General features: G+C 37.4%; 1 protein-coding gene across 3 annotated transcripts; it reads right to left on the bottom strand.

Moving 5' to 3' along the window:
* Positions 1–2,216: 2,216 nt before the first annotated feature.
* LOC146132890 (influenza virus NS1A-binding protein-like) lies at positions 2,217–18,293 on the bottom strand. 3 transcript variants are annotated; one of them, XM_083396471.1, is made up of 16 exons: positions 18,212–18,293; positions 17,435–18,007; positions 17,190–17,323; positions 16,300–16,484; positions 16,065–16,199; positions 15,765–15,879; positions 15,243–15,392; positions 13,572–13,686; positions 13,308–13,454; positions 12,013–12,100; positions 11,388–11,551; positions 10,622–10,869; positions 9,124–9,256; positions 8,432–8,605; positions 7,248–7,387; positions 2,217–4,688 (listed from the first exon to the last, which is right to left on the bottom strand). In XM_083396471.1, the coding sequence occupies exons 2-16, from the start codon at positions 17,796–17,798 to the stop codon at positions 4,530–4,532; spliced, it is 2,451 nt and encodes an 816-aa protein (XP_083252597.1). In that variant the 5' UTR covers positions 17,799–18,007; positions 18,212–18,293; the 3' UTR covers positions 2,217–4,529. The 3 variants fall into 3 exon arrangements, with proteins under 3 accessions (XP_083252597.1, XP_083252596.1, XP_083252598.1); XM_083396470.1 differs by lacking the exon at positions 18,212–18,293 and having other exon boundaries at positions 17,435–18,161; XM_083396472.1 differs by lacking the exons at positions 2,217–4,688; positions 9,124–9,256; positions 18,212–18,293 and having other exon boundaries at positions 17,435–18,166.
* Positions 18,294–25,519: the final 7,226 nt, after the last annotated feature.

Consider the following 25,519-nt stretch of genomic DNA (forward strand, 5'->3'; position numbering starts at 1 on the left):
ATTGGACAGGGGTGTGGTTATTTCTGCCAATCATATAAGTGTTATCTGTGCCATGTAAACAGATGCAATGTAAAGCAAACTTAAAATTGCTGTCAGAACTGCTAAACCCCTAACTATAACAGACATACGATTTTACTAGAACGGAGAGAAAGCGAAGAACGTGGCAATAGAAAATTAATATAGCAATATAGCGACCAGACAAATTATTCATTTTAAGCTATGTTAAAATGTTAAACTCCAAGCATCTACGTCAATAGTATATACTCAATAATCTCTAAAGAGCCCAAGCTAAAAAAAAATAATTTCACTACTTTCCAGAGTAGTACATACCTACAGCCGAATTCTCTATTTGGCAACACAACTGTTAAATTAAATATTGTATCTAATATAGGCCTACTCAGTTAGTCAACATCCTAATCCACAACGGTAAAATATAAGAGTTTCACTACGTACTGACTAAACTGACTGACTCAGTCTCGGTAGTTTAAACGCTAGTTTAGAAAATAACGCGCATGCTATTTTCTCCCTTTACAAATAAATGTACTATCATCTGCGGTCAATATCAATTTCGGAATATTATCGGCTTGAAGGACAGTTTTTGACAAGCCTACACCAACTGCAAACCTATAGAAATGTCAAAGTAAGTATTTATACTTTTCATCACTATGTTATGCGCAGTGATGCCCCCAGGCCCCTTGTCAAACGATAATGCGACGTATTTGTCTCTGACTTCGATTTCACTGATGACGGACCAAGTCCCACTTTGGACGTTAAGTGCATATACTAGACACGATATTATCGCCTATAATCATTGTAATCACTTATCATATGGATAATCTATACAAATGGGATTTCCTATATAGTCCGTATTACAACGCCTAGGTCACTTTTTTCTAACTTAGACCTATTTATTTGGTAAAATTTTCGTGTTTACCTTAGAACTCAGAAGTTTTAACCCAAATAAAGGTGACGCAATACTTTAGGCTTTACGTAAAACAAATATAGCAAGCACTTAAGCATAATGCAATCCACAACCGGAAACGTGGAAATGGCTACCACACATTTGCGAACGCGCTTAACTATAAACGACACGTATTTGATGTGCTAGCGTAGCATCTCAAACTGATGAGTTTAGTGTTTGCCGAAGTTGTTAAACCCTTTTACATGATTAACAAAACGCTATACTTAAAGCAATTAAAATTAACTTGTAATACACAAAGTATCTTAATATCGTGATTTAACTGATATAGAGACAATCAGGCTACTCTATTTTATGATAATTTTCAGTCGGTTATTTTATGGGAGTTTTAGAAAGAAAATAGTTTCTGATGAAACACGTTTCGTTTACGAACTTCGAATTGAAGCAAATGAAATTAAGCAAGGCTTGACAAACGTAATAAAAAACAAGCATTTAACTTTAAGGTATCCACATTTACCGTGCTATTAGACTAGTCTATATTTTACCAGCGTTAAAAGCTATTTATACAAACGAACAATAAAGGACAAGACTACTAAACTAAACTTGATTAACTGTTTCGCCCCAATATAACCGACCGCTTGGAAGCGCTACAAACACATAACTTTGCTTTTCGAATGGATAAAAGTTTACAAAAAATAAACTGATTTTTATAAAGCACTGCAAATGACTCCCCACTGAAATATTGGAAATAAACTTAAACTATTATAAATAATCATAGCCATTTTGGTAATTAACTGTTTCGATAAAAAATAAGATTTTTTTTATTGTTGATTTTAATATCGCTTAAGACATCAAGCTTATCAATATGAAATCAACAGTTCTATTTTACCGTACTGGCTACAAGAATACAGCAAAATCTGGTATCCTAAAACATTGGTAGAGTGCCAAAAAAGTGAATATCCAAATTTTCGAAAACGCTGCTGGTTTAATGGGATTTTTTATTTTCTCAGTCGGAACAAGATTTCAGCCAAGCACTTTCTAGTTGTCCAAGTATGCAGATTGGGAAATGAAAGTTTAACGACATAAGTCTCAAATTCATGACAGCTTGAAGTCTGTCCCAACGTTTTTGTAGAATTTTGTAAAAACGTTTCATTACCTTTTATTGCTTAATATTGTCAACAATTTCACTTGATATTTACTTTGAGTTTACATAATTGGATAAAACGTAATCTTTCATTCATTTTGATTAGTAAATCGCTTTTATAACGGATCCCCAAAAAATAAAATTGGAGAGAAATCACAACCTTCAAAGCAATTTTTATTGCGAACATCACAGTAATCGCTGCACTTGTTTCAACCACATACGAAACGAATCGATGCGTAGGTAAAATACTTTTTATGGTTAAGTTCGTTTCAAAATGTACGTTGAAAGTACTCTGAAATGTTTATATTCCGAAAGGCATACTGATTTTCAGTTAATGACAAACCCATAACTAAAGCAAAAGGTTTGTATTTCGAATTGGAGAACAGCACAATAAATTAATGCCCTTTTTAGTTTCGCCATTTGGAAAAACATATTTTAACACTGAGAAATCACATCCTTAACAGCGCAGTATAACCATAGACACAAAGCGATACTTACTCGTCTAGCACGCAGTGAAAAGCAATCTAACACACATCTACCTAACACATGACTTTGGCAGACAACACATGACAAAAAACACACACGAATTTTAGGAGTTGCAACATTCAGGCATAACGAAAGGATACTATTTGATAGCTTTAATCTGTTGCAATCTCATGTCGAGTTTCACAGTGAGGCCTAATTTTGAACATGCGCCATTTACCGCCGATATGCATTGATTTATTACACATACTTCACAGCACAGGTCAGGTATAGTATACATTGAACAGTTTAACATGATAGAACCTAGTCTTAATCTGGACTAGGCGAAACATATAGTGTAACCGAATTTAAAAAGGTGGGAAGTTTTTTCGAAAGAAAGGCTACCAATAGAACTGAAAAGGGCAATTAGAAATGGGAAGAAGAAAAAACCTTAGTTGCAGAGAAGCTATCGAAAAGTTGAGTTTTCAACTAAATAGTCGATGACGAAATAAAGCGATCAGAAACATATAGTCAAGACTTGTTTTTTGTATAGCCAAGTCTTTGTTTTTTTATTTTTCAAGAACAGGATATTGAAATACATTTAAATGCTATTTTAAGTTTAACGACGTATTATAGGCGTATTTTGAGCATAAATGCTGGATTGGAACTGTTAAAGCAAAAATTTTGTTTACTTTAGGGCCATAGGCAGGAGAGCAAGAGAGATAGCAAAAGAAGCGCGCAGTTATTTGAAACATCCAAAAACGAGAAGCAAATTTTGGATTTTTAAAAGTAGCTGTACTGTGGGGGTTTAGTGGTTTTCGAAGTTTTGTTGGGTGTGGTTTAGAAAAGCATTTACTAAATATTTACATTTTCTAGAAAATTAATTATACTACTTTCTGGCGCTAATAGCGTGAAACAACTATAAGGAAACGTGGTGCAATTAAAAAAAGTATTATTTCAACAGTTTAAAAAAAGCAGAATTACCGGAAAAACGCTTGTTCTCGGTGTTATACGTCTTCAAGTGACGACTTAATTTTTTGTTTATAATGCGGAAAATTGGCTGGATGTAATTCGGGAGATTTTTTCGTAATATGTTTGCTGTCTATTTTGGGCAAGATTTGACAGCTCATCCACGCCTCTGAAACACTACTGTTCACAATCTGCACTACCTCGCAAAATCGCAAGCTGCTGAGCACCAACAAACCGCTTCAAAAGGAGATGGATAAACGAAAAAAGGGATTCAGATCAAACAAAGTCACAGTTTAAAAACTAATTGACGCTGCACAAACACAATTGAGATCCTCGAGCTCCTTACAAATGGGGGCTTTTTGTATCAGCAAGTATCCAAATCAATCTTTAAAAGCGAAAGCATAATTCGTAGACAAACAAAAATACCGCCTGGTAACGCTAGACGGCGTTTAGTGTCAGAAAAACAGCACGAGACTTTACCTAATAAATTAAGCATAGATCCTATAATTGTTTTTGATAATCTAAATATTCATCTCGAAACAAAATTGAATCAACCGAAAACTACTTTGCTAACCTTGAGTGGCAAATTTGTTTTGAGATTAACCGAAAATGTTTGAGATAAAGAAAAGGTTAACACTAGTAATCGGAATATTCACAAGATAATCAGCAGCGCGCTAGAACATGGAAGTTTCATGCATCACCTCAGATCGATGTGTTTCGTTATTTGGTAGCATCTTTTTCCAATATAAAAAATGCTAAATAGTTAAATTCAACATTAAAACATGGTTTAAGCAAACTGTTTTTTTCAAAATCAGCGAATGTGTGCAACAAAAAGCCGAAAATTGAAAATCATATAAAATCTAAGAGGACCCGTACCAATTTACCACGAAAACGCCAATAAAATATTTAAAAAAAAATTAAATCTGAGTTTCAAAGTCGTTTCATTAAATCAATAAAAAAGTGACTGGGTTAAGTAATTGGTCGAGTGAACTTTAGAAAGAAAGAAGTTTTTTCTACACACGCAAAGCGAACTCTTTATTCATTGCTTTGCTCTGATTCGCTGTTTGATGTAACGCCCGCCGAACTCTGCTGCTCCTGATTGGTCCATTCGTTGTTGGACTCATCCAACAGCTCGACAGAGGCCAGAAAGTGGCGTCCCGAGAAACCGCCAACAACGAAAAGGCTTCCGTTCATCTATCAATCAAAAATAAACAAAAAATAATTTCCTCTTATTTATTAATGGTATATTCGAGACCTGAAGTGTGTAAACTGAAATCCGCTTGTTTCGTCAATTAAGCGCAATTTTTTTGATAATTCTATGCGACCTAAGAAGTGTATATACTTTAAACTGAAGTTTTATCAATAGTGGGTACCAGCGTTGTAAACAAGTCATTGTGAAATGAATCAAGTCCAAGTAAAGTCATTCGTAAAATACCTTAAGTCTACGAAAGCCTTTTTTAAATAAATAAATAACAAGTCCAAGTTAAATTCATTATTTACCCAAGCAAAAGTCATGTTATAGTTAAAAGAAAGTCAACTCCAAGTTAAGACGCGGTTACAAAAATAAAACGTTAAACTACGAAAATAAGCAAACTCGTCCGATTACGAGCAATAACTCTACTAAAATATAACCAAAACGAAACATACAGCAAGTAATTTGTTTTATGTGCAAAAAATAAGATGAATAACCCAATTTTATAATCAAATTGCTCAATGAAAACACCTTATTTCAACCAAAGTCATTTGTCAAAAAGACTCCCAATGAAGTTATTCAAAAAAAGCAACTTAAATTTCCCCTAAATCAAGTTATTACAACACTGATGGAAACTGTATATAAACCTGAATTCATTTGTAAAAGGGGGAAACAATGGATGGTTGATGTATTCTTTTTGAAGTACGAATAATATAAAAGTATCAAAAAATACCAGGATAAGTTACAGTTGGGTATTGTTCGTTGTTTTCGCTTTGAATTGCGGGACTTACTCATGGCACCACACGACTTTTAGATTGACGCACACGGCTTTAAATAGTGTATGGATTGAGTTGCCTCAATTCCAAAAGGAAGTCGAGGCATTCACGCAATATAGTCTCGTGAGGCGTGGTTCACCAATTGACACAGAACACCGCGGATGCCAGACTGACGCTTCTGCGATGCGATTAAATTACTGTAATTTATCAGACAACTCTAAACTCGTATGTACTTTAAAACATGTCAGGAAAACGACACCCTTACTGCTATCAACACACATCAAAACAATCCTTACGTGACATGGTATGTTTTGAAATATTGGCGTGGAAAATTCCATTGTTAGTCGTAAAAAAACTGATTGTTGTTAAAAGAGGACTCACAATGCAATAAATCCCACTAGTCTAGGTGTTTGTTCAAAGAAACAATCGTAGCGAGCGAACTAGTCTCTACCCATGTTTGTAAGTAGGGCGAAAGAATGAAGACCCGTTTTAGGATAACGACCTATGGTGACCTACTCCCAAGCTGGCAGAATCTTGTCAACCTTCAGGCGAGCATTTTCCGTCTAAATTTTTCGTTTTTTCCGTTAAATGCTGTGTTCTCCGAACGAATGAATGAACCTTTCTATGTTTAGTCGATAAAATAAGTCAAACAATAGTACTTCGTGCGAGAGTTATTGCGATGTTTAAAAAAAGACAAATGTGACAACACAATGCACATGTTTTAAAGTTTCTTTGTTGTTTTTGCACCAATTTCTTCGGCTTTTTGACTAATGCTCCGGCTGAATTGAGTCGCAAAGTTGCCTGCATTTTGCCAGAACGCAAGCTAAATGCTTTAACTAAACCGGCTTTTAAAAGAAAGTAATGAAATGCAACATTTTATACATAACAAGAACCAGTTTGCTAGGTATACTTTTCACCAGTGACAAGCGGATCGTATTAAGTGGGACTTTGCTATATTTGTTCTGTGTTTCGCATTTAAGTCGCTGTGGTGACGTGGAATATATGTTACATTTTTTTTCAATAACTAGATTTGAATCATTTTTAGCTGCTCTAGGTAAAATTTTAAAAGGAACAAATCGCGCACTGCCGGTAAAGGACTTCCGAGATCGCAAAAAGTGGCGCGGAAAGTGTCAACTGCTGCACAAGACTCTCGAAATTGATTGTCGGGTTCAGTGAGGCTGAAAATAGACTGCTGCATTGTCCCGCGCCGCACTTCAGCAGTCACTTCGCCGAGGGAAGTGCCTAAAGTGATCGATACACAAGACGAAAACGGCACTTCCCGGGCAAGCCTTGCTAAAGGCGGGGTAACTGTGCCAATTTGTGTACTTTTTCAGATTGCTCTAGCTAGATGTTCACAGAAGTCCCATTTTGATACGAGTAATATAGTTTTATTATGGGTTAGCAGCTCAACTATCATTGTTTGCCACATAGCTGTTTGGCTAACAAACAACTTTTTACTATATATGTTTGTATAATGTATATACAGTTTTTGGGCTTATTCTAATTGCGTTGCATGATCGCGCAAATTGTTTTTTTGTTTAAATATTAAAGTTTCAGGAAGGTCATAGCTTCATGCCTTCATTGGTCAGCGTATAAAATCCTAAATAAATAAGTTTTAACGTTTATTTTGAGAATGGCCACCTAATCGTAATCTCAAAATATTTTTCTGGTAATATAAAGTCATATGTCCTTATTTACCACATTTCTCCTAATGTTAACTAGTTTTAAGTTAACATTTTTGTGTGTATACTGTAGTGTATAGTATACCCAAGTTTGTTTGCTTACCGATGCAAGTCCGACGTTACTGCGAGGCAGGGTAAGGGTGGCGATCACGTGACACCATACGTCACCGTCGTCTGGGGCGTAGCGCTCAACGGATGAGAGGAAGGTGTGTCCGTCAAAACCGCCCGCACAGTACAGCGCCCCTGCGCATAATGTAAACACATTGGATGGAGGGCGTTGTATAGGATTATTAACGAGGATTGTGTTTCTACTTTGGCGTGCTATGCTATGCTTATGCGCTTCTGTATTGTTGTGGGTGCTTTGTTTTTGGTGTTATGGGAAGGTTATCAGTGGCGGAACGTGCGCACGAAATGTACAACACATTAGTAGCAGAGCATTTCTGTTTGCCTTAAAATCGCATTTTTTTTAAAAAAAAAGCATGTGAATAATTAGTGTTCTTATTAAACGTAAGCTTGCGTTTAAGTTGACAAAATTTAGAAAAAAAGAGACTTTGACTACTGCATATACATATATAATCCTGGCTTGTTTGGATAGGGTTGAAGGTGCGATTGGCTAATTCAAATATCATATTGCAGTGTAGCGCAAAATAAGTTAAGCCTCAAAGTAATAAGTAAGAGTGCTACAAGCCCTATTTTCCTTTAACAACACAAACAAAAACAAAACAGAACAGTTCAATATACAGTGCAACTCGCTCAGCACGGGTCTACAAATCACTGTCAGTTAAACAACGGACGCGTTTTATTACTTCGGTATGTAGCGGAGAACGAGGGCCTGACAAGCGCCTTTATTCGATACAGATCTTTGCATTGATTTTATACGACCGCGTCCGACTTGTTTACTGTCAGTCCGATTCAGAGTCGAATTTAATTACGTAAAAGCCTTATAGTTTAGTTAAGCAGGCGTGACAAGTCCTACATCATTAAATATATATATAGAATATATTTCATATATATTTATCTTAAACGTGAAGGGGGATATAATAAAAAAAACGTCCGTTAGCGCATATGGTAAAGACAATAAGCTATATTTACGTCCGGGGAACTGAAATGCTGCTACATTTACAACACGATAAATACCTTGTGCTGCAAAAAGAATCTTCTATGCGTGAAAACTGTATCAGAAATGGAAACAAAAACGCGCACATAAAGTGTTTTGCGAAACAAACGTTACATTTCTTTTACAAAGCTGTTCGAATTTTGATTTAAAAATCTACGAGATAAACTTACCGTTGTGTGACGTCATTCCAAGGCCCCTTCTGGGAACGTTGAGGCTGGCCATCTGGGCCCAGTGGTCGGTCTTAGGGTCGTACCGTTCCGACGAGGCCAAGCAGGACCAGCCGTCACTTCCGCCGGAAACATACAGGTGGCCACCAAGTGTGGCTGCACCCAAACTACTGCGACCTGGGGACAAGTAAAAAGGGTAAAACAAAAACAACACAGAAACACCAAACGAAAGTTGATTTGCGCGGCCACATGTCAATATGATAGTAATGTGAAAACTACTAATGAAGGTCAACAACATAGCAGGTGTTCCTTAAGTAAAAATCATTAACACTTCGTCCGCAGAAATGACGTTATAGAAAGTACAACATATATTGGCACCGAAAAGGGTTGTACCAACTTCCTTATAGTATGCCATCATTCATAACGAAGCCTGTCTAAACTCGAGATTAAATCATAAGTTTAAAATTATGCGTTTCGGGACTCCTGTCTGTTCAAATATCTTCGATATAGCAATAAAAAACAGTCAGGGATCCGTTGCCATTGAAGTCACAGAGGAGCGTTTAACTATGTGTTTCATGTGGCAGCAAACTGCGTAACCTTGGCAACCGTAGTTGCGGCCTCCAGCAATCAATAAAGCCAACTTGACGCAAGCAGCAGCGAGCAACCAATCACGTAGCAAAGAGTAACCGACATACCCGTGTGCATCTGGCTCCTCAATTCCCATGAGTCTCTATCGGGGTTGTACACTTGGCAGTGCTTCAAGCCAGCCACGCCCGAGCTCTGTTGCACGCCTCCGACGCAATACAACAGGTCGTTTAACACGGCCACCTGTGTTATTGACAACAGTGAGTAATGTAGCAGTGCTGCAATGGCATTTACGTCATTTGTAACTGGCCCGGTTTAACAGGTGATTTTAGAAGATAGGCTTTACAATGGAAAACCAATGCAAGGCTTTACGGACTGCACATTCTTGTTGAACAAACATGAACAGTTAATGTTATACAAATCATTGCATGTATTTTCTGTAACGAACGCGCACATCATCGCGGGCGAACATATTTTAAAGTACAATGCTGTTCTGTAGCGTACTTTGCTATTCCATTCCAAACGAACGTGAAAGTGAGTTGCTCTATTGCCATCTTTATAATGCAATTATAGATCACATTTGCAGGCTTCAATTTATTGAAACGTTAACGTATGAGCAGCTGTCTCTTCCATTACGCAGTCGCTGACGTTAATCCACGCTATAGCGGTGGAGTATAGTATACGGCGTCATATTGACAGCTCTATGACCCAGAAACTACTACACATTTCTCAATATCTTGTTTTAGCTCTTCATAAAGTTGTGCACCAACTTACATGAAAAGGAATATTTGCGTACAGTTTCGTTTAGTTTCGTACAATGACGTTTTAGGCGGGATAAAGGTGAGCTAACACATATCACCGGTCGCTGACTTTTGGTTTAGTTAAAATAAATTGTATTTTTGATCTAGGAAACACAATTGAAACGCCGCGAAAACTACGATTAAAACGTTTTAATCAATAAGGTAAGAGGCTGTTTAAACTTAATTAATTGAATATGGGATGAATGTGTTCCATTTCTATGACAGTTTTACTATTAGCTAAAATGACAACTACAGGCAAACACAGAAAACAGTATTTTTTCTTTTAAGCTTTATTAATTACAGAAAAGCTCAACACATACAAACCTGCTATCTATCGCTATACAATAGTGCTACTGTACGATAATTACACGAGATTTCCAAGGTATATACGTATATTTCACTTTCCCACTTCAACCTTAAGCTGTTTTGCGGCTTTTGAATATTTTTTTAGTAAAGCACCCCTAAAATCCATAACCTTTTTTGGCGCACCTAGCCAACCAGGGCTTGCAAAATTCTCATCACAAGTTTATCGGATAAAAAAGCACAGATAAGGATTGTACCGGCCTCATTTGGTCACTAAAGCCGAATTAATACGTAGGTAAATAGTTAGCGATCGTATCAAGAATGTTGCGGGTATGGACAAGATCGCGCTCATAAACAACGCGAGCGCAGATACGTTTATCGGGAAATCGCCAACGGACAGTCGCATTCCTCTAGGCAGGACATGCTGTTGGTTTGGTATACAACGCAACAATGGTCTCGCAAAAACGGTTTGTAGTGAGATCGGTTCAACTGCACCAAAACTCACCCCTGATTCGGAACAGTGGAACAAGAGTTGGCCCACATAGGTCCACGTATCCTTGACTGGGTCGTAGCGCTCCACTGTCATGTGGTTTTGGGATCCAGAAGAGCCCCCTACAGCATAGATCAAACCGTTGACGACTCCAACTGAGAATCGACCCCTCCGTTCGTTCATGTGACAAACCACGCTCCACCGATTGGCTGTTGGGTCGAAGCACTCGACCGAATCCAAACATTCCGATTGGTTAAATCCTCCTGATGAGTTCGAATGAAAACGGATGTGTTATATCGGGCTTGGAGTTGTTAAATGCTACTCGGGTTCGTCGTTCGGTTAAAAAAATAAGTATTCCCTATACAACAACACGACACATAAATAACTAATTTTTTACACAACACACGACATACAACTATCAAACATTTTTATAGCGACTGTATACACTGGGGAAGTGGAGTGCAATTAACAATATTGAACGAAAATGTTGAGTAAATATGTACCGACTATAACAACAGACGAAAATTTTGAAGGGTAATATAATATTTTTGTTTCTAGGTTTAACGGATACAAACGTCACCAAAATAATATGTAATCTATTTTCCTTCTACAATACTAAAAAAGGTACAGATAAAAACAAATCTCAAATCGTCAAAATTCTAAGATAAAAAATCAGTATTGAATAATAGTTGTACTACATTTCCGGAAGAGGCGTAAATTGCATCACGCGTGTTCATAAGGCCCTTTACAGCTAATAAACATGCTTTCGCCAAGCACTCACCTGTAGCGAATAGTTTCCCATTCAGAGCGGCGATGCCCGCAGCGCATCTAGCTCGGTTCAACTGGCACAAGTGGCTCACCGAGCCAACAGACGAGGAACTGCAGGACGTGGAAGCGGAACTCCATCCCGAGCCGTTCGCTGGATTCTGGCTTCCGTCGTGTCCGCTGTGTAGCAAACAGAAGGGATAAGCAGCGGTCGCATTGGCAAGTTCGTTGCAACAGTTTGACATACATTTTATGCTGGTTTATAAGGCACCAAAGACGAATAAGTCGCTTATGCCATCTTCATTAGAGTAACGGCGCACACATCTAAACTATACGTAGTCAGCCTTAAACGCAAGAACGAAAATTAACTAACTTAGAAAGCATGATTTGATCTAATGCTGATAAAGCTGTGCAGTCTTTTGTTTTGGGGGAATGAAAATTAAAAAATAAAATATGGGAGCTGTTTAGTTTTAGCTTAACATACAAGACTGCTAAGTAGGTTACAGTTCGCAGTTGTTATGTTAAAGCGACACTTGAAATAGAATTATATTAAAGTTTAAAATCAAACGAAAAAAATAAATATGGCACTATAGCTACATAAAAAAACGAGATAGGGACAACTTGTCACAAAAATTACACACTTTGGCAGGTCCCCATTGGCCAACGACGGCAGATGGATGGTGAGGGTACACATGACGTCACCGCTGCAGCACAAGGCAGTCACGCGATCTGTACAGGTACACATAAGACAGAGGCTGAGGGGGCAAAGGCTCCAGAAAAAGAGCGATGTTTAGTTAAGGTGACAGTGCACCAAATAAACTCGAGCGTAACCGTTATAAAGCAAGATACGGGTATATGGAACAAACGGTCACTTGATATAAAAATACTTTTGGATTCATTTAGTAAATGAATTAATTATTTTATGCATGTAACCAAAAACAGGTAGACCAAAAAAGTATAGATAGTCAATCATGTCCTTATTAAATACTTGCGATCCTAAGAGTGTGAGTGATGTGAAGTATTTGGTTACAATTGTTGTAAGTGACAAAAAATTAACATTTCAAAACGATTAAAAAATAAAAACAGTCAACCAACTAACATTTGTTTCCGCTAGCACTTTTTATCTTATGGATTCGTGGAACCGTGCTTAGTTTCACCTAGAGCGCAAGTGTCGTGTAAGGGCGTTGTGTTTGGCACAAATTGTGTATCCTGAAACTATGTCGGCAAACATTTAGAGAATTTAAAACATCTACCATTTTGTTTAGTAATTCGTGCTTTTCTACATTTTGGTGGTGCAAAGCATTTTGGTGGTGCAAACCGAAGACAATTACGGTAAAATTGCGAGAAAATTCCGCGACCTGGCTAAGACAAGTCGAGTAGTCCTAAAACATTTCATTACATGGACAACGCTTAATTTGACGTAAGTCCTATTCACAGACTTAAACGGGGCAACAAGTAGGAGCTTAAACGAAATCCTATCTAATGTTGTGTTGGCGCTCGGCAACCTTGGGAGACGCGTTTGTATTCAATCTGTGACCTTCATAGACGCGGAACGCTGGTATGCTGTGGCGACAGGGAGGTTGTTGGTAGTGTGTGGCGATAGGTTGAGTTAAAACGATATTGCGCCAATTGGGATAAAAGTACAACAGGATTAAGCATACAGGTGCGCATTTCAATTGTTTGAAAAAACGTTCGAACCGGCGATTTAACAACTTTAGGTGTTCAGGCAGACGGCAGTTTTTTGGTTAGTAGGTAAAACATATGTATGTTTGCAAAATAATAATACAACAAAAAATTACAGAAATCAAAAAAGCAAAATATAAAAATAAAACCAACAACAACTTGTTACATGGGACAAAAAGGGCGTTTGTTTTTTACTGATTTTTATTTAAACATTGCAGAGGAAGGCAATGTAGGTAACAAAGTTACATCTTACCTCCAGTTTGATTGGAGGCAATTATCTTCCACTCTCCATCAATGACACTCTCCACATGGTTTTCAATCTCTTCTGTGTCCGATGATGTTAGGGAGTCCATGGAAGAAGAACGTGAAAGACGTGTGCTAGCAAATGTAACCGGTCGTGCTGAAATTGACAAAAAATAAAGTCTATATCACAACATCAAACATGCCTTTGTACTAAACAAAAGTTAACAAACGATTAAAAAACATTAAGGAAAATCATAACGAATATCAGGCCAACCATTTCCATCACCAAGGCGACAACGTTCCAAGTCAGTAGAGAACTTGCGTATGTTCTTGTTTGTACATTGAGCAGAATTGATGAGGTGTAGTTCATCAGCTGACACGCGCTGAACCTAGTTAAATCAAACATTTTTACTCCCAGTTTTATCAATACAAATCCTTAACCACACCACACAATACCAACAAAATTATTCACTGTTATTACAGTGTTGTACTAAACAACTTAATTGAACAAAACATCTTACAAATTCTTACAAGCTGTTAAAAATTCTGATTGACTACCAAACATTTATTTACCTTTACTTAAGTAGCTTCTTCATTAAACTTAACAAACAAGCCAACAATGTCATAAATGTCATGCCTTAATACAGTGTTTCTCAACCTTTTTTACTTGGGGGCGCACGTAGAGACATATGAAAACCTGGCGGCGCACCTTACGAGCGAAGCGAGGGCGAACTTTTCGAGGTGTACCGGTATTTGTTTTAAATCGGTGTCAATTTTCATTATAGGCTTTATAATTGCAAATCTTTAAAGGATCTCCAGCCTTGAGACCAAAATTGGAACAACATGAACTTTGGAACAAAATACAGTTAGGAATAAGGCGTAAATAGGACTAATACCTTATAGTCGTAATAATGACGAAATCGGAATCAAACCTAAATGGCAAAAATAAGGCCTATACCACCTTTTATCTAACCCCAAACCCCACCCATAACCATCACTAATTTCCCTGATATTTTCAACCCTAACCCAATTGAAGCCAAAGCAGGGCAAAAAATCCGGGGCCAAAATAGCGGCGCCCAAATGGCGACAACAAACGGCCAATGCCAAACAAGTGGCCCCCAAACATCCCATACCCTTTCCCTACAGTCCTAGCATTATTTTGTCTATTTAAGTCTTATTCAGAATAATTTTGGTCTTATTTTGACAGTTTAGGCCTTATCTAGACTATTTTAGATCTTATTCTCTCGTGATTACTGCGAATTTGGCGTTATTATGTCGGTGGTCTTAATACTATGGTGTAATAGATTATCTAATTAAGATATTGCTACTTTGTAGGTCTTGTTACGTTTTCTACCTGGAAGTACTGTGAAATCAATGAGCTAAGCTTAATGGGAAAGAAAAATATATATATATGTTAGACATATTAATTTTCTTCTTTTTGCTCGCCGTGGAAGGCTACCAGGTGCGCCGCGGCGCACCGGTTGAGAAGCGCTGCCTTAATACAAAGCCCTAATTCAGATGAATTTTGACAGCATTGCTTACAATCAAATAAACCACTAAATTAACATCTTCCGTGCCATTCTGCAAATTTAATCTGGATATTTTAGTTTGAACCACTGGCTGTTATTAAACAAACATAAACAATAGTATATTAGAACTGGGTTTAAAAAATTCATATTTTGATTTAAATAGTGCGTAGCTTCAAGAGCAAGACACAATTTTGTTATAACATGTTACTTTCACGAGAATGTAGTACTTTAAGTTCTATCAAAGCTAAATACATAATATTTACAAAAGCAATGAAAAATAAATCAAGAATTTAGCCAGAGTGATTATAAAAAAACTACTAGCGTAGTGATTTGCCCTATATAAAAGTTAAACCATAAATATCAAATATTGATTGCCCCAAAAATAAAACACACTTACTGTGTTTGGAAAATTATACCTGTTCTGTAAGTTCTTCAAGGAAATGCCCCCCTTTCCGCTGAATCACATCATACACCCAGGAAAGAGCAGTTGTGCAAAGTGCCCCATCCCTCATATTAAGTGAAAGCAAATTAAGGTCACCGGAGTTCAGAGATGGTGATATTTCCATCTTAAAACCAAACAATACCATTCCTTGCTTTAAATGGTTTACATAAAAAGTTAGGTTGCCAAAAGCAATAAAAATAAGCAGTTATTTATAACATTCAAAGCATGAATAAATGGATTTTATATGCATATAATACTTTATGTTTTATTCATTTTTAACTAATAGCTCTAAATTTTATTTTTGGTTCACAAAATGTCAAAAATCTTTCAACAGTAAAGTATATAAAAGTATATTTTAAAAAACACAAGAGAGGAAATACAGTTTGCAATACTTTTAACTATCTATCTATTTTTTATGAATGGATACATATCACACATTTCTCTAAATTTACCATGCCAATGGTTGTTTTAAACTATGTTACTAACTTATAAACACCTTTATTCTTGGCAGGTTTAGAAACTCACTACAATTAACCACTGCTTCAAAATTGTCATCAATAAATCCATCAACCAAATCTTTCAGATCTGTGTCTCCCACCCTTGATGCAAGCCTACACCAAAGTTTAGATTTACTGTGCACAATGCACTATTTAAATAAAAACTATTTATTTGTTTAGCGAGAACTACACACATTACAATAAATAAAAATATTTAATTGATCAACTTTTATATATAATTACAAAAACCCAAAAGATGAGGCAGTAATTGCTTTATATGTTTTTTGAGATGAAAATACCTTCGGATTTGTACAGCTTCTTCAATGTCTAAGTTTGAAACAATATGCTTTGTACAAACAGGTGTAACCCTCTCTATTCCAAGTTGTCTACATGCTTTGTAAACCGATGTTACCAGGTTTGACGGAATCGATAGCCTAGAAAAAAAGAGGTTTTTGCTGCAAGCAAATACGTGATTGCGTGCATTTAACCGTTTTTATCTACATTGAATGGCATGCAAAAACTTAAAATAATTACTTTGCTGTGTACATGTAGTCAATAAGTATTTCAACAGCTTCTGGAACCCAATTGTGCATTGCAGAGTTAAGAGGTATACGAGCAACAGCTCCAGACTCCTGTTCACCTCTGCAGAGCTCATTGAATATTGCTCGTGATGCAGCTCCCACAATTACTCGGTGGCAGTATAATTCCCGACCACCTACCTAAAATTAAGTTAACAAATCTCATGAATTTTCAACTACAAAAAGTATAATTACTAAGTTTATGTTATCACCTGCTTTTTTGTTACAAAACAAAAGCAAGTCATCATGTCTTGGTTAAAATTATAAACAAATATTATTTCAGCCAGATGGCTGAATACTTCAGCCGGAAAAGGTACTTAAGACCTGTTTAAACCAGCTTTTGAAACTATTTTAAGTAGTCCTAAAGTTAGTTCAAAAAGAGGCTTTACAAAATGACAAAGCAAGCCAAACAATGAACTTTCATTGACATGAATGGAGTACATGGTGAAGTGAAAAGTCTTGAAACAATCATACAAGGGCAATGTCAACATTGACAATACAGGAGGCTAGACTAACTGTCTATTCCCAAAACTACTATGTACATAGACTTTTTAAAAACGCCTATACTATTGATTTAAAAAATACATTTAGTTCCAAGATTAGGTGAAAACAATAAACATTTTATTAACTAATCATGTTAACTTAATTATAGGTAACATATATATACGCATAATTTGACAACTACGATACAGACTCGAAATTCCAATATGGTGTGAATTATTGAGAAAATTAATAATTCTGGAAAAACTAAAATAGCATAGTTTTTAAAACAAATGTCATCATCGTAGGTAATTTAATAAATTATTTTAAATTTTTGATATTTTGTTACTGTAGCACTTAATCAACCTGTATTATCAGATCACAAAACTGCCGACTCTTTCGGAAAACATTTAATCGGTGAACCATATCTCCATTGTGCTCCTCATCCTGCCATTCCAACACACTGCAAGCATAACTCCGCTTTCCGTTTGCTATTCTTGCTGAAATATAAAAAACATAAAAAACATGCAGGTTTGCTCTATATTATTTACCTGCCCGTTATTTTCCTAATAATAAATGTTGTTATATACCTTTAAAGAATATTATATTACCTTTTGGTTTACAATCAAAGCCATTTTCTGTATCACTATCATGTGCAAATTCACTATCATGTGAAGACAATTTTCTGAGAAGCTCTCCTGTTGGGGGTAAGGAATCAACATCTTCAGAGGAAACACAACTTAAGCTGTCAAAACTTAGGTCGTTCTTGTCAATTGCACTTTCTTGGCCATCAATGTTACCATTAGTAAATGTGGTGTTGACATCTTCCATGTCAATTGACTCAAGGTTATCGATGCGAATATCACCATTGGCAACATTCTCATTGCCAAATAAACTGCCTTTTGGTAATCTTTCTACACCGTTGGAAAAGGTTTTTGGGGAGCCCTGTTTAAGTTTGTTAACAGATTCTGTCATGGCTGCTTTGTCGCTTGGGTTCAAAATTAAATGTTGTGTCAAAACTAGTTTGATTGATACTTTTCAGCAAATTGCAATTACTACAACTTGTCGCGACAAGTGAGAAATTCAAAGGTTCTTGAGAGCAAGGAAATACCAAATTGGGTTGCAACAAGGTTGTGCATGTGATAAGTCATGATTTTCCTAAGTGATTCTAAATGCGACAGGCTCTGAAACAAATGTATACATTGAGTACAAATCATATAGAATGTCTTCTTACTAACACCTGTGTAACACTATATATGTTTTACACTAAATCTAAATTTTCACTAAGCTAGTAAAAAACGCCAACAGTCTCAAATATTATATATATAATTAAAACAAATTTTAGTGCACATAATATGCTAGATTCTACTGTATCGTCTACCACTGACCAGTTGAGTAGCCGGGCGCTAAAACCAAGTAACGTCAACGTGTAATATGCACGTACCATAAACGTGTTTACGAACCTACGCAGCAAACGCGTACACTTTAAACGAAGCGTCCTCTTTGAACACTGACCATTTTGTAAAAAAACACTTACGAACGTTCTGGCAAAAGAAAAAGGCAAACAACACGTGCGCCGCTCTGCGCACTTCATTCGACCAATGAGAAAAAATGCGGTAAAACATGTGCATTGTGCAATCATCAGGTTTTATTCAGAATCAGGGTTAAAAAATTTGCAAAAAGCAGCCTAATGAGTGCGTGCAACCTAAACGCGATTTATTAATCAACTTTAGGCCTACACAACAGATTTTTTATACCGCGTTACATTCCGATTTGGGGTTAATATATCTAAGGAAAAATGGGCCTTACGTTTTTTAACTTGATATGTTCCAATATTTCATATATTAGGGTAGGGGGGCCGGGAATATCGCGTACGCCGGGATATCGGACAATAAGGCGTTCTCCCACTACGTAAAACCACTATAAAAACAGGGGAGGATTCAGGATCCCGGGATTTTGGGGGTTGGAATGCAAATTTTAAAAAAAAATTGTCAAAAAATTATGTCATACCGTACTAAAATAAACTTTTAAAACACCTGTTGTTTCGAGCGAGCTCGTACGCACAGTAGGCAGATAAAAGCAGTTAAGTCGTGCGCCAGTGCCGAATTAACTACGTGCGGGGCCTGTAACAGATTAATTTGATTTACAAATAATGGCCGGGAAGAAGCTAATTAAATATTTTATAGATTCGATGTACATTCTACCAGGGCCGCGGAGTCGCTTAAAAATAAGTCCGACTCCGGCCAAATGTGCGATTTTGTCGAGTCCCGAGTCCGACGCTCACTCTACAGCAGTGGTTCCCAAACTGTGGTACGCGTACCACCGGTGGTACGCGAGAGTCTTTCAGGTGGTACGCGACTAACTTCGGCATACGTATAAATTTCGAAAACGTTCAACTTTTTAAACTTTCAGATTGGGTAATTTGCCGTGCTGCGTTTTAGTTACCTTTAACTTGAGGTTTCGCACGTTTATGACGTAACACTTATCTTGTTCAAGATAATAAACGCTAATTGTTAGCTGGTTTAATATATATGTAGTAATAAACTAATAGTGAGCGGTGTAGTTGTAGTATGTATCGACCAGCTGGTGAAGAAAAAACAACTATCGCATTGAACCTTGGGTTTTGTTTAATTTATGGCTTCTTTGTCTTCCTGGTATGGCGTTTGGTAAAGTTTAATTCTGCTTACTTATTTTGTATAATATGCTAAAATAGTTAAAGCAGCGGTTCGCGGTTCTTAACCGGGGGGGCGCGCCCCCCTAGGGGTGCGCCAAGGAATTCTAAGGGGGGCGCGAGCTCGACTTTATATATTTTTAATTTTTGCAGTGATTTTAATGGTTTCGTTTGGGTTAGGCATAATTCCTACATACAAACTCTGTTTTTTGCCAACTTTAACATTAAAACTGCAAAAATTTTCGCGCTGCGCGCGAATCTTATAGTTCCCTTTTAGAAAATCCATGGTATCACCGTCCTATTAAATTAACTTATAGATAAACGATAAAAGCTATCGCCCTTTCGGACTATTTTTCATCCATATTTTATATATGATAACAGGCTATAGCAACAGGGGGAGTCGAACTTTTTTGCGCAAAACTATATTGTTTTTGCAATATTGCCGTTGTATTGTGTGTCGTTACATCTTTTGAAACACGATAACGCAATGTTTAATATTTGCGCTTGACATTTTTTGCGCTCGACATAATAACTCTTAAGGGCTCTGCACACCAGACGCGGTTGACGGTGACGGCTGGCGATAAGCGGCGGCAACGGTTGATCGCGTTTCTTCCGCGCGACGTTTGACGCAAAAACGGCGTTCACACCAGCTATGCGTTTGGCGACGCGGCGAAGTGTTTTTGTCTTGCAAACACAGCGGGATAGAAATGGATCATCTTGTACTGAACAAAGGCTTTGCCAAATTCAAAAGGGCACGAAAAGTAACGGTTCATAACTTATGTGTCCATGGTTATTTGCGCTTTTGGACGCTTATAGCCAAATAAAGTGGGTCAGTGTGCTTGACAGAAGGAGTATATTAAACCCCACCCCAGTAAAGAATCAAATAGTCATGCATGTTTTTTATTTATTAAGACAAATATCTTAGCAATGTGAACAATTTGTTATTAAAGCCCAGTAAGGATCTGCATTACCTTTGCTACATATGAACCTCGTTCTTTTCATTCACTGTTTTTTGTTAAATTTGTTTTTGTACATATTAAAGCAAACAAAGCTTTTGCACATTTTCATGTTTGATAAGCCAGAAACAGCATAAACATTGGCTAATAATACAGAACAAAAAATATAATGAGGTAACAGAATACCATGAGTACACACAATTAACACTTGGAATATAAAAATTACAAAAACGCATATAAAAATACAAGATACACTAACAAAACACCAGGAGCATATGAAATTGAAAACAACTAGACTGTACAAAAGTGCACATAAGCATACAAAAAGTGCAAGACACTATACATTAGTATATGTTAAATTGAATTGATTGAAACCAAACAAATATAAAAATACCATCTTTTGGTATAGCTCTTCATCTTGTGTGAAATTAATAATTGGACTGGAGGTTTGGCGAAAGTTGCCAACAGTCCTATGAAAAATCACAGTTGTTAACAGAGCACATTTAAAAAATTTCTATTAATTTTAAAAATCACACACTTTATGCCTCAAATGCTCTTGCAAAAATTTAAGAGCCTCATAGTGCTCCCTGTAAATTTGCAGCAGCAGCACCACTTTTTTGTGCATTTTCATTCTTCCTCTTTTCTTTAGCAAAGCGGTCTCGCAAACTCTACCAGCGCTTCATGCAAGTTTCAACTGCAACATTGATAATCGTGTCATAATTAAAATAATTTACCGGGTATCAAGTCTTATTTGTCTGGCCAGTTTGTTGGGCAATATGTTTCCACACATTTTCTTTCCGCTTTTGATCCTTGTACTGGCTGCTACCAGAACCATATATACAGGGAGAATCCTGAACCAATTGTATCAGCATTTCATTGAATTCCATTGTTTTTTAAGCAAAAGTTTTATCTTAACAAAAGTCTACAACACAACACCAAAATAATTAAATCAAACCAACATTATTGCACCTTTCATCCTGTCTTTTACTCTTCTTGCGACACTTTTTCAAAAAAAAATATTAGGGAAGGACAAACTGTACCCTTACCATAAATAAATATTACATAAACCTTCTATCCTCAAGCAAACCAACTTAAAACTACGAAATTGTCCCGTTGCAACAAGGTTCTGCACACAGCTCTTCAGTCTGCAAGTAGTGCGGCTGACGGAAAAGTTAAATCTGATTTAACTTTGCCGTCAGCCGTTTCAAGCGAAAAAATCACGCCGTCTGGTGTGAATACCCTGTCGCTTGCCGTCGAACGCAAAAACGCGCCACTTGCCGCCAACCGCGTCTGGTGTGAATCTTGCTTTACAACTGTGGAGTAAATGCCCTCGCAACACGTTTGTCAAAATCAGCTCGATAAAATCAATGTGTCGAGCTCGCGCAATTTGTTGCGTGCCCAATGCGAAACGCCTCTTCGGTTGCAGTTTAGCCAATTCGACCAACTAAAACTCAAAATTTTTCGCGCTTCGCGCGACCAACAATCCCTTCCTTCACTATTTCCTGTTTTCTCAGTGATATTTAATTGCAAAATGTCGAAATATTAGGGGGGCGCAAGGCATGAGAAAATTACCAAAGGGGGGCGCGGCTGAAAAAAGGTTAAGAACCACTGAGTTAAAGTTTGAGATATTCTGGTAAGGTGTTACTTAGGTGGTACATCAACACTGTACAAAAGCTCAAAATGGTTCGCGAGAAAAAAAGTTTGGGAATCACTGCTCTACAGCCTGTATTCCGCCAATTTATGTAACTAAGATAACGTTCAAAGGTCTTTTCGTCGCATTTGATGCAATTTGGCAATTATTTCAGATGAGTTCAGTGACTTCAGAACGTCATTTTCAATATTTAAAAGAGTTAAACAGTGTAGCCGCTCCTTCCCCATTGTGTTTCGCAGATAGTTAATCAACTTACATTTTAAAAATGATCTCCCTACTACAGTGCTTCTCAACCTATCGGTCGCGACCCAAAATTTGGTCGTTGTTCGATTTGGTTGGGTCGCCGACTGCAGCTAGCTCACATTTTTATACTAATTGAGATTGATTCTGAGCAAAATTTCTCAATTAAGAAAGTTAAGGAAGCAATACTAAGGATGTTTTAAAATAATTATTAAAATCGAAATTATTTATGCTAATGCATATTTGTTTGTTCGCCTACAAGAAGCTAGTTTTTATTTTGCTTCCAAGAAAAAACAAATGGGTCGCCAAAGCTTAGTCGTCATACTTACGCTTAACATTTGGGTCGCCGCGAAAAAAGGAAGCACTGCTCTACTACAATAAGTTGCCATCATACATAGAAAATGCGTGACAAATTGTCAATATTAGGAAACGTGTACTAACCGTTCGTATTAGGCCTACCTCACATTGCAGTGCCCCCCTGGGCTCAATATTATTTCATATCGCCCCACCTCATCTTGCTTTACAGTAAGTAATATATTAATCGTTGTCTAACATCATATTGTCTTCACTTTCGTTTCGATAAGCTGTTAGCCATATTTTAGGTTGTCTAACATACATTCACTATGGGAATTTATAGATACATTATTTTCACCAGGTTATATTACCAGGAAAAATTCAACTTTCTGAACCAAGACTTTAAATCAGGGGTTGGCAACCTTTTCTAGTCGCGGACCCAAACCAAACTCTGAAAGGTCTCTGCGGGCCGCACAAAATGTTAACTAAGGATTGTGTTAAACTTAAAAATAGAGTTAGCTCCACCAGGCAACATATATGCCTAGAATCTACATACCTTAAATTCAAAGGAAAACATTATAAACAGATATTTGGAACAGCTATGGGATCACCGGTTTCAGTAACTGTGGCAAACTTGGTTATGGAGGACATCGAACAACGGGCCATGAATTCATTCAATACCCCCCCACCAATTTGGTGAAGATACGTGGATGATACGTTTGTCATAATAAAAACAAACTTGACACAGCAGTTCCTGGACCACTTAAACAGCTTGGAACCTACCATTAAATTCACTATGGAAACAGAGAACAAATGCTCAATTTCATTCTTGGACTCATTAATCACTCGTAACCGGTCAGGTAAATTATCTTCCAAGGTATTTAGAAAAGTAACACATTCAGATCGCTACTTGAATTTCAGATCGGACCACCCTTTACAACACAAACCTACTACACCGAGCTTCAAAACTTTGCAGTAACTATCAGGACGAAGGCAACGAAATTAAACATGTTAAGAAGGCCATGAGGTTAAACGGATACCCCGACTGGTTGTTCAAACCTCGTAACAAAACCAACCGTTTAACATCTAAACCAGAATCTAAAGGTCCATTATTCCCTACATTCCAGGTCTGGGAGAAAAATGAAAACGCATTTTGAAGGGCCACGACATCTCTACAGCTTTTAAACCAGCCAGAAAAATTGAAAACATTTTACCTTCAACTAAAGATCCAGTCAAACCAGAAAAACGTCAAGGGGCTGTTTATGAGACTCCCTGCGGAGGTTGTTCAGCAACATACATAGGGGAAACTAAACGTTCCTTTCATACCAGGAAACTCGAACACATGCGTGACGTCCGCCACGAAACGCCATCCCGGTCAGCTCTGGCAGAGCATGCGGTTGAACTCCGACACGGAATTGATTGGGATAACTGTAAACTTCTAGACTGGGAACCGCACTATTACAAAAGACGGTTCATTGAATCATTCCGGATTGACAAATCTCCTAACACCATGAATAAAAAGGATTCATGGTATCCGGCAATCTACTCGTCGTTGCAATAGCTGATAAACGCCCGTTGTCCGACGGCGCAGTTCTGCACCGGATGACTCCGGCGCGTCACAGCTTATCGCATACTTCAGCGACGTCTAGAATTATTAATTTTAATCTACGTTTTTTTCAATTTTTTACTTCTCAGTATATGAGATGGCTAACGCACTCTCGTTTTGATTATTAACCCTGATGAGGTCAGCTGGTATCTGCTGCCGAAACGTCGGTTTATACTTCGTTTACACCAGAAGAGCGATTTATATTTATTAAGAATTGTGTTATTCAAATGTTAAGACAGCTGTTAATCAGGCGGGCCTCGGATTTTTTCATCCATACTACTAATTAAAAGTGTAAGGTACTTTGAGAAAACGCGACAACCTTAATAGATTTTTAATTAATATATAAATATTAAGAAATATATGTCTAATATTTCGACGCACTTGGCCGCCTTCCACGGCGCAACGGTAAAAAAGCGCTGATCTAGATCTAGTCCAAAGACAGCATCAAAACGGAAACAAACTGCAGATAGAAAAAACTTTCGCGCGAAAAATGTTTGTCTGTACTAAGTTAAAATAGTGAAAAAGTATTTGAAATGGACTCGTGTCTAGTTGTCAAAGAGGCAGCGGGACGAATCCGGCCGTGGGCCGTAGGTTGGCGACCCCTGATTGCAACCAACAACTTTACGTAAGAAAGCCAATTATTAAGTAACAATGGTGGAGAAACTACTACAAGTTTACAGTGCGGAAGTTGCCATTTAAGGTTAAAAGTTACCTAAAGTGCTGTTTGTTACTATTTTATGTGAACTTTTTATAAAAATTTGCCATAAGTACATTCGTGTAACGCCCCCTTATGTGCGTTCAGCTCTCCCCAAATGAGAGAAAGACCCAAAGCGCCCCTTGTAACTCGCAACACCCACAAGGGGGCGGTACCGCCCTCGTTGGGAACCTCTGGTTTAGACAAACACGTCGTTAACATGCACCAGCTGTTAAACCTTTGCAAGATGTTTTCCGCTTCGCAATCCGCCAAAAATTTTGGCTGCAGCATAAATCGGACTAATGACGACTAAAAGCAGCGTGTTCAATAGAAAAAATCTACGAGGTAAACACGAGTTTTTTGTGCAATTGGGAAACTAAGCTGAAGCGAAACTGAAACTGAAAGTTAGCACTTCTGGGTATCGGCGATGCGGAGTCGGAATCAGGACTTGTCAGAGTTTATAAACCATTGCAATTTTGCGCAACATTTATATGTGTAGCCAGTAGCCACATTCTTAAGATTGACGATCATCAAATGTCAGAGCCGAACCTCTTTGAAACTGTTAAAGGATGTTTTCCGTCCTA

This window comes from Ascidiella aspersa, chromosome 9 (genome assembly GCF_963924565.1).
Source record: "Ascidiella aspersa chromosome 9, kaAscAspe10.2, whole genome shotgun sequence".
In the NCBI taxonomy this organism is placed as follows: domain Eukaryota; kingdom Metazoa; phylum Chordata; class Ascidiacea; order Phlebobranchia; family Ascidiidae; genus Ascidiella; species Ascidiella aspersa.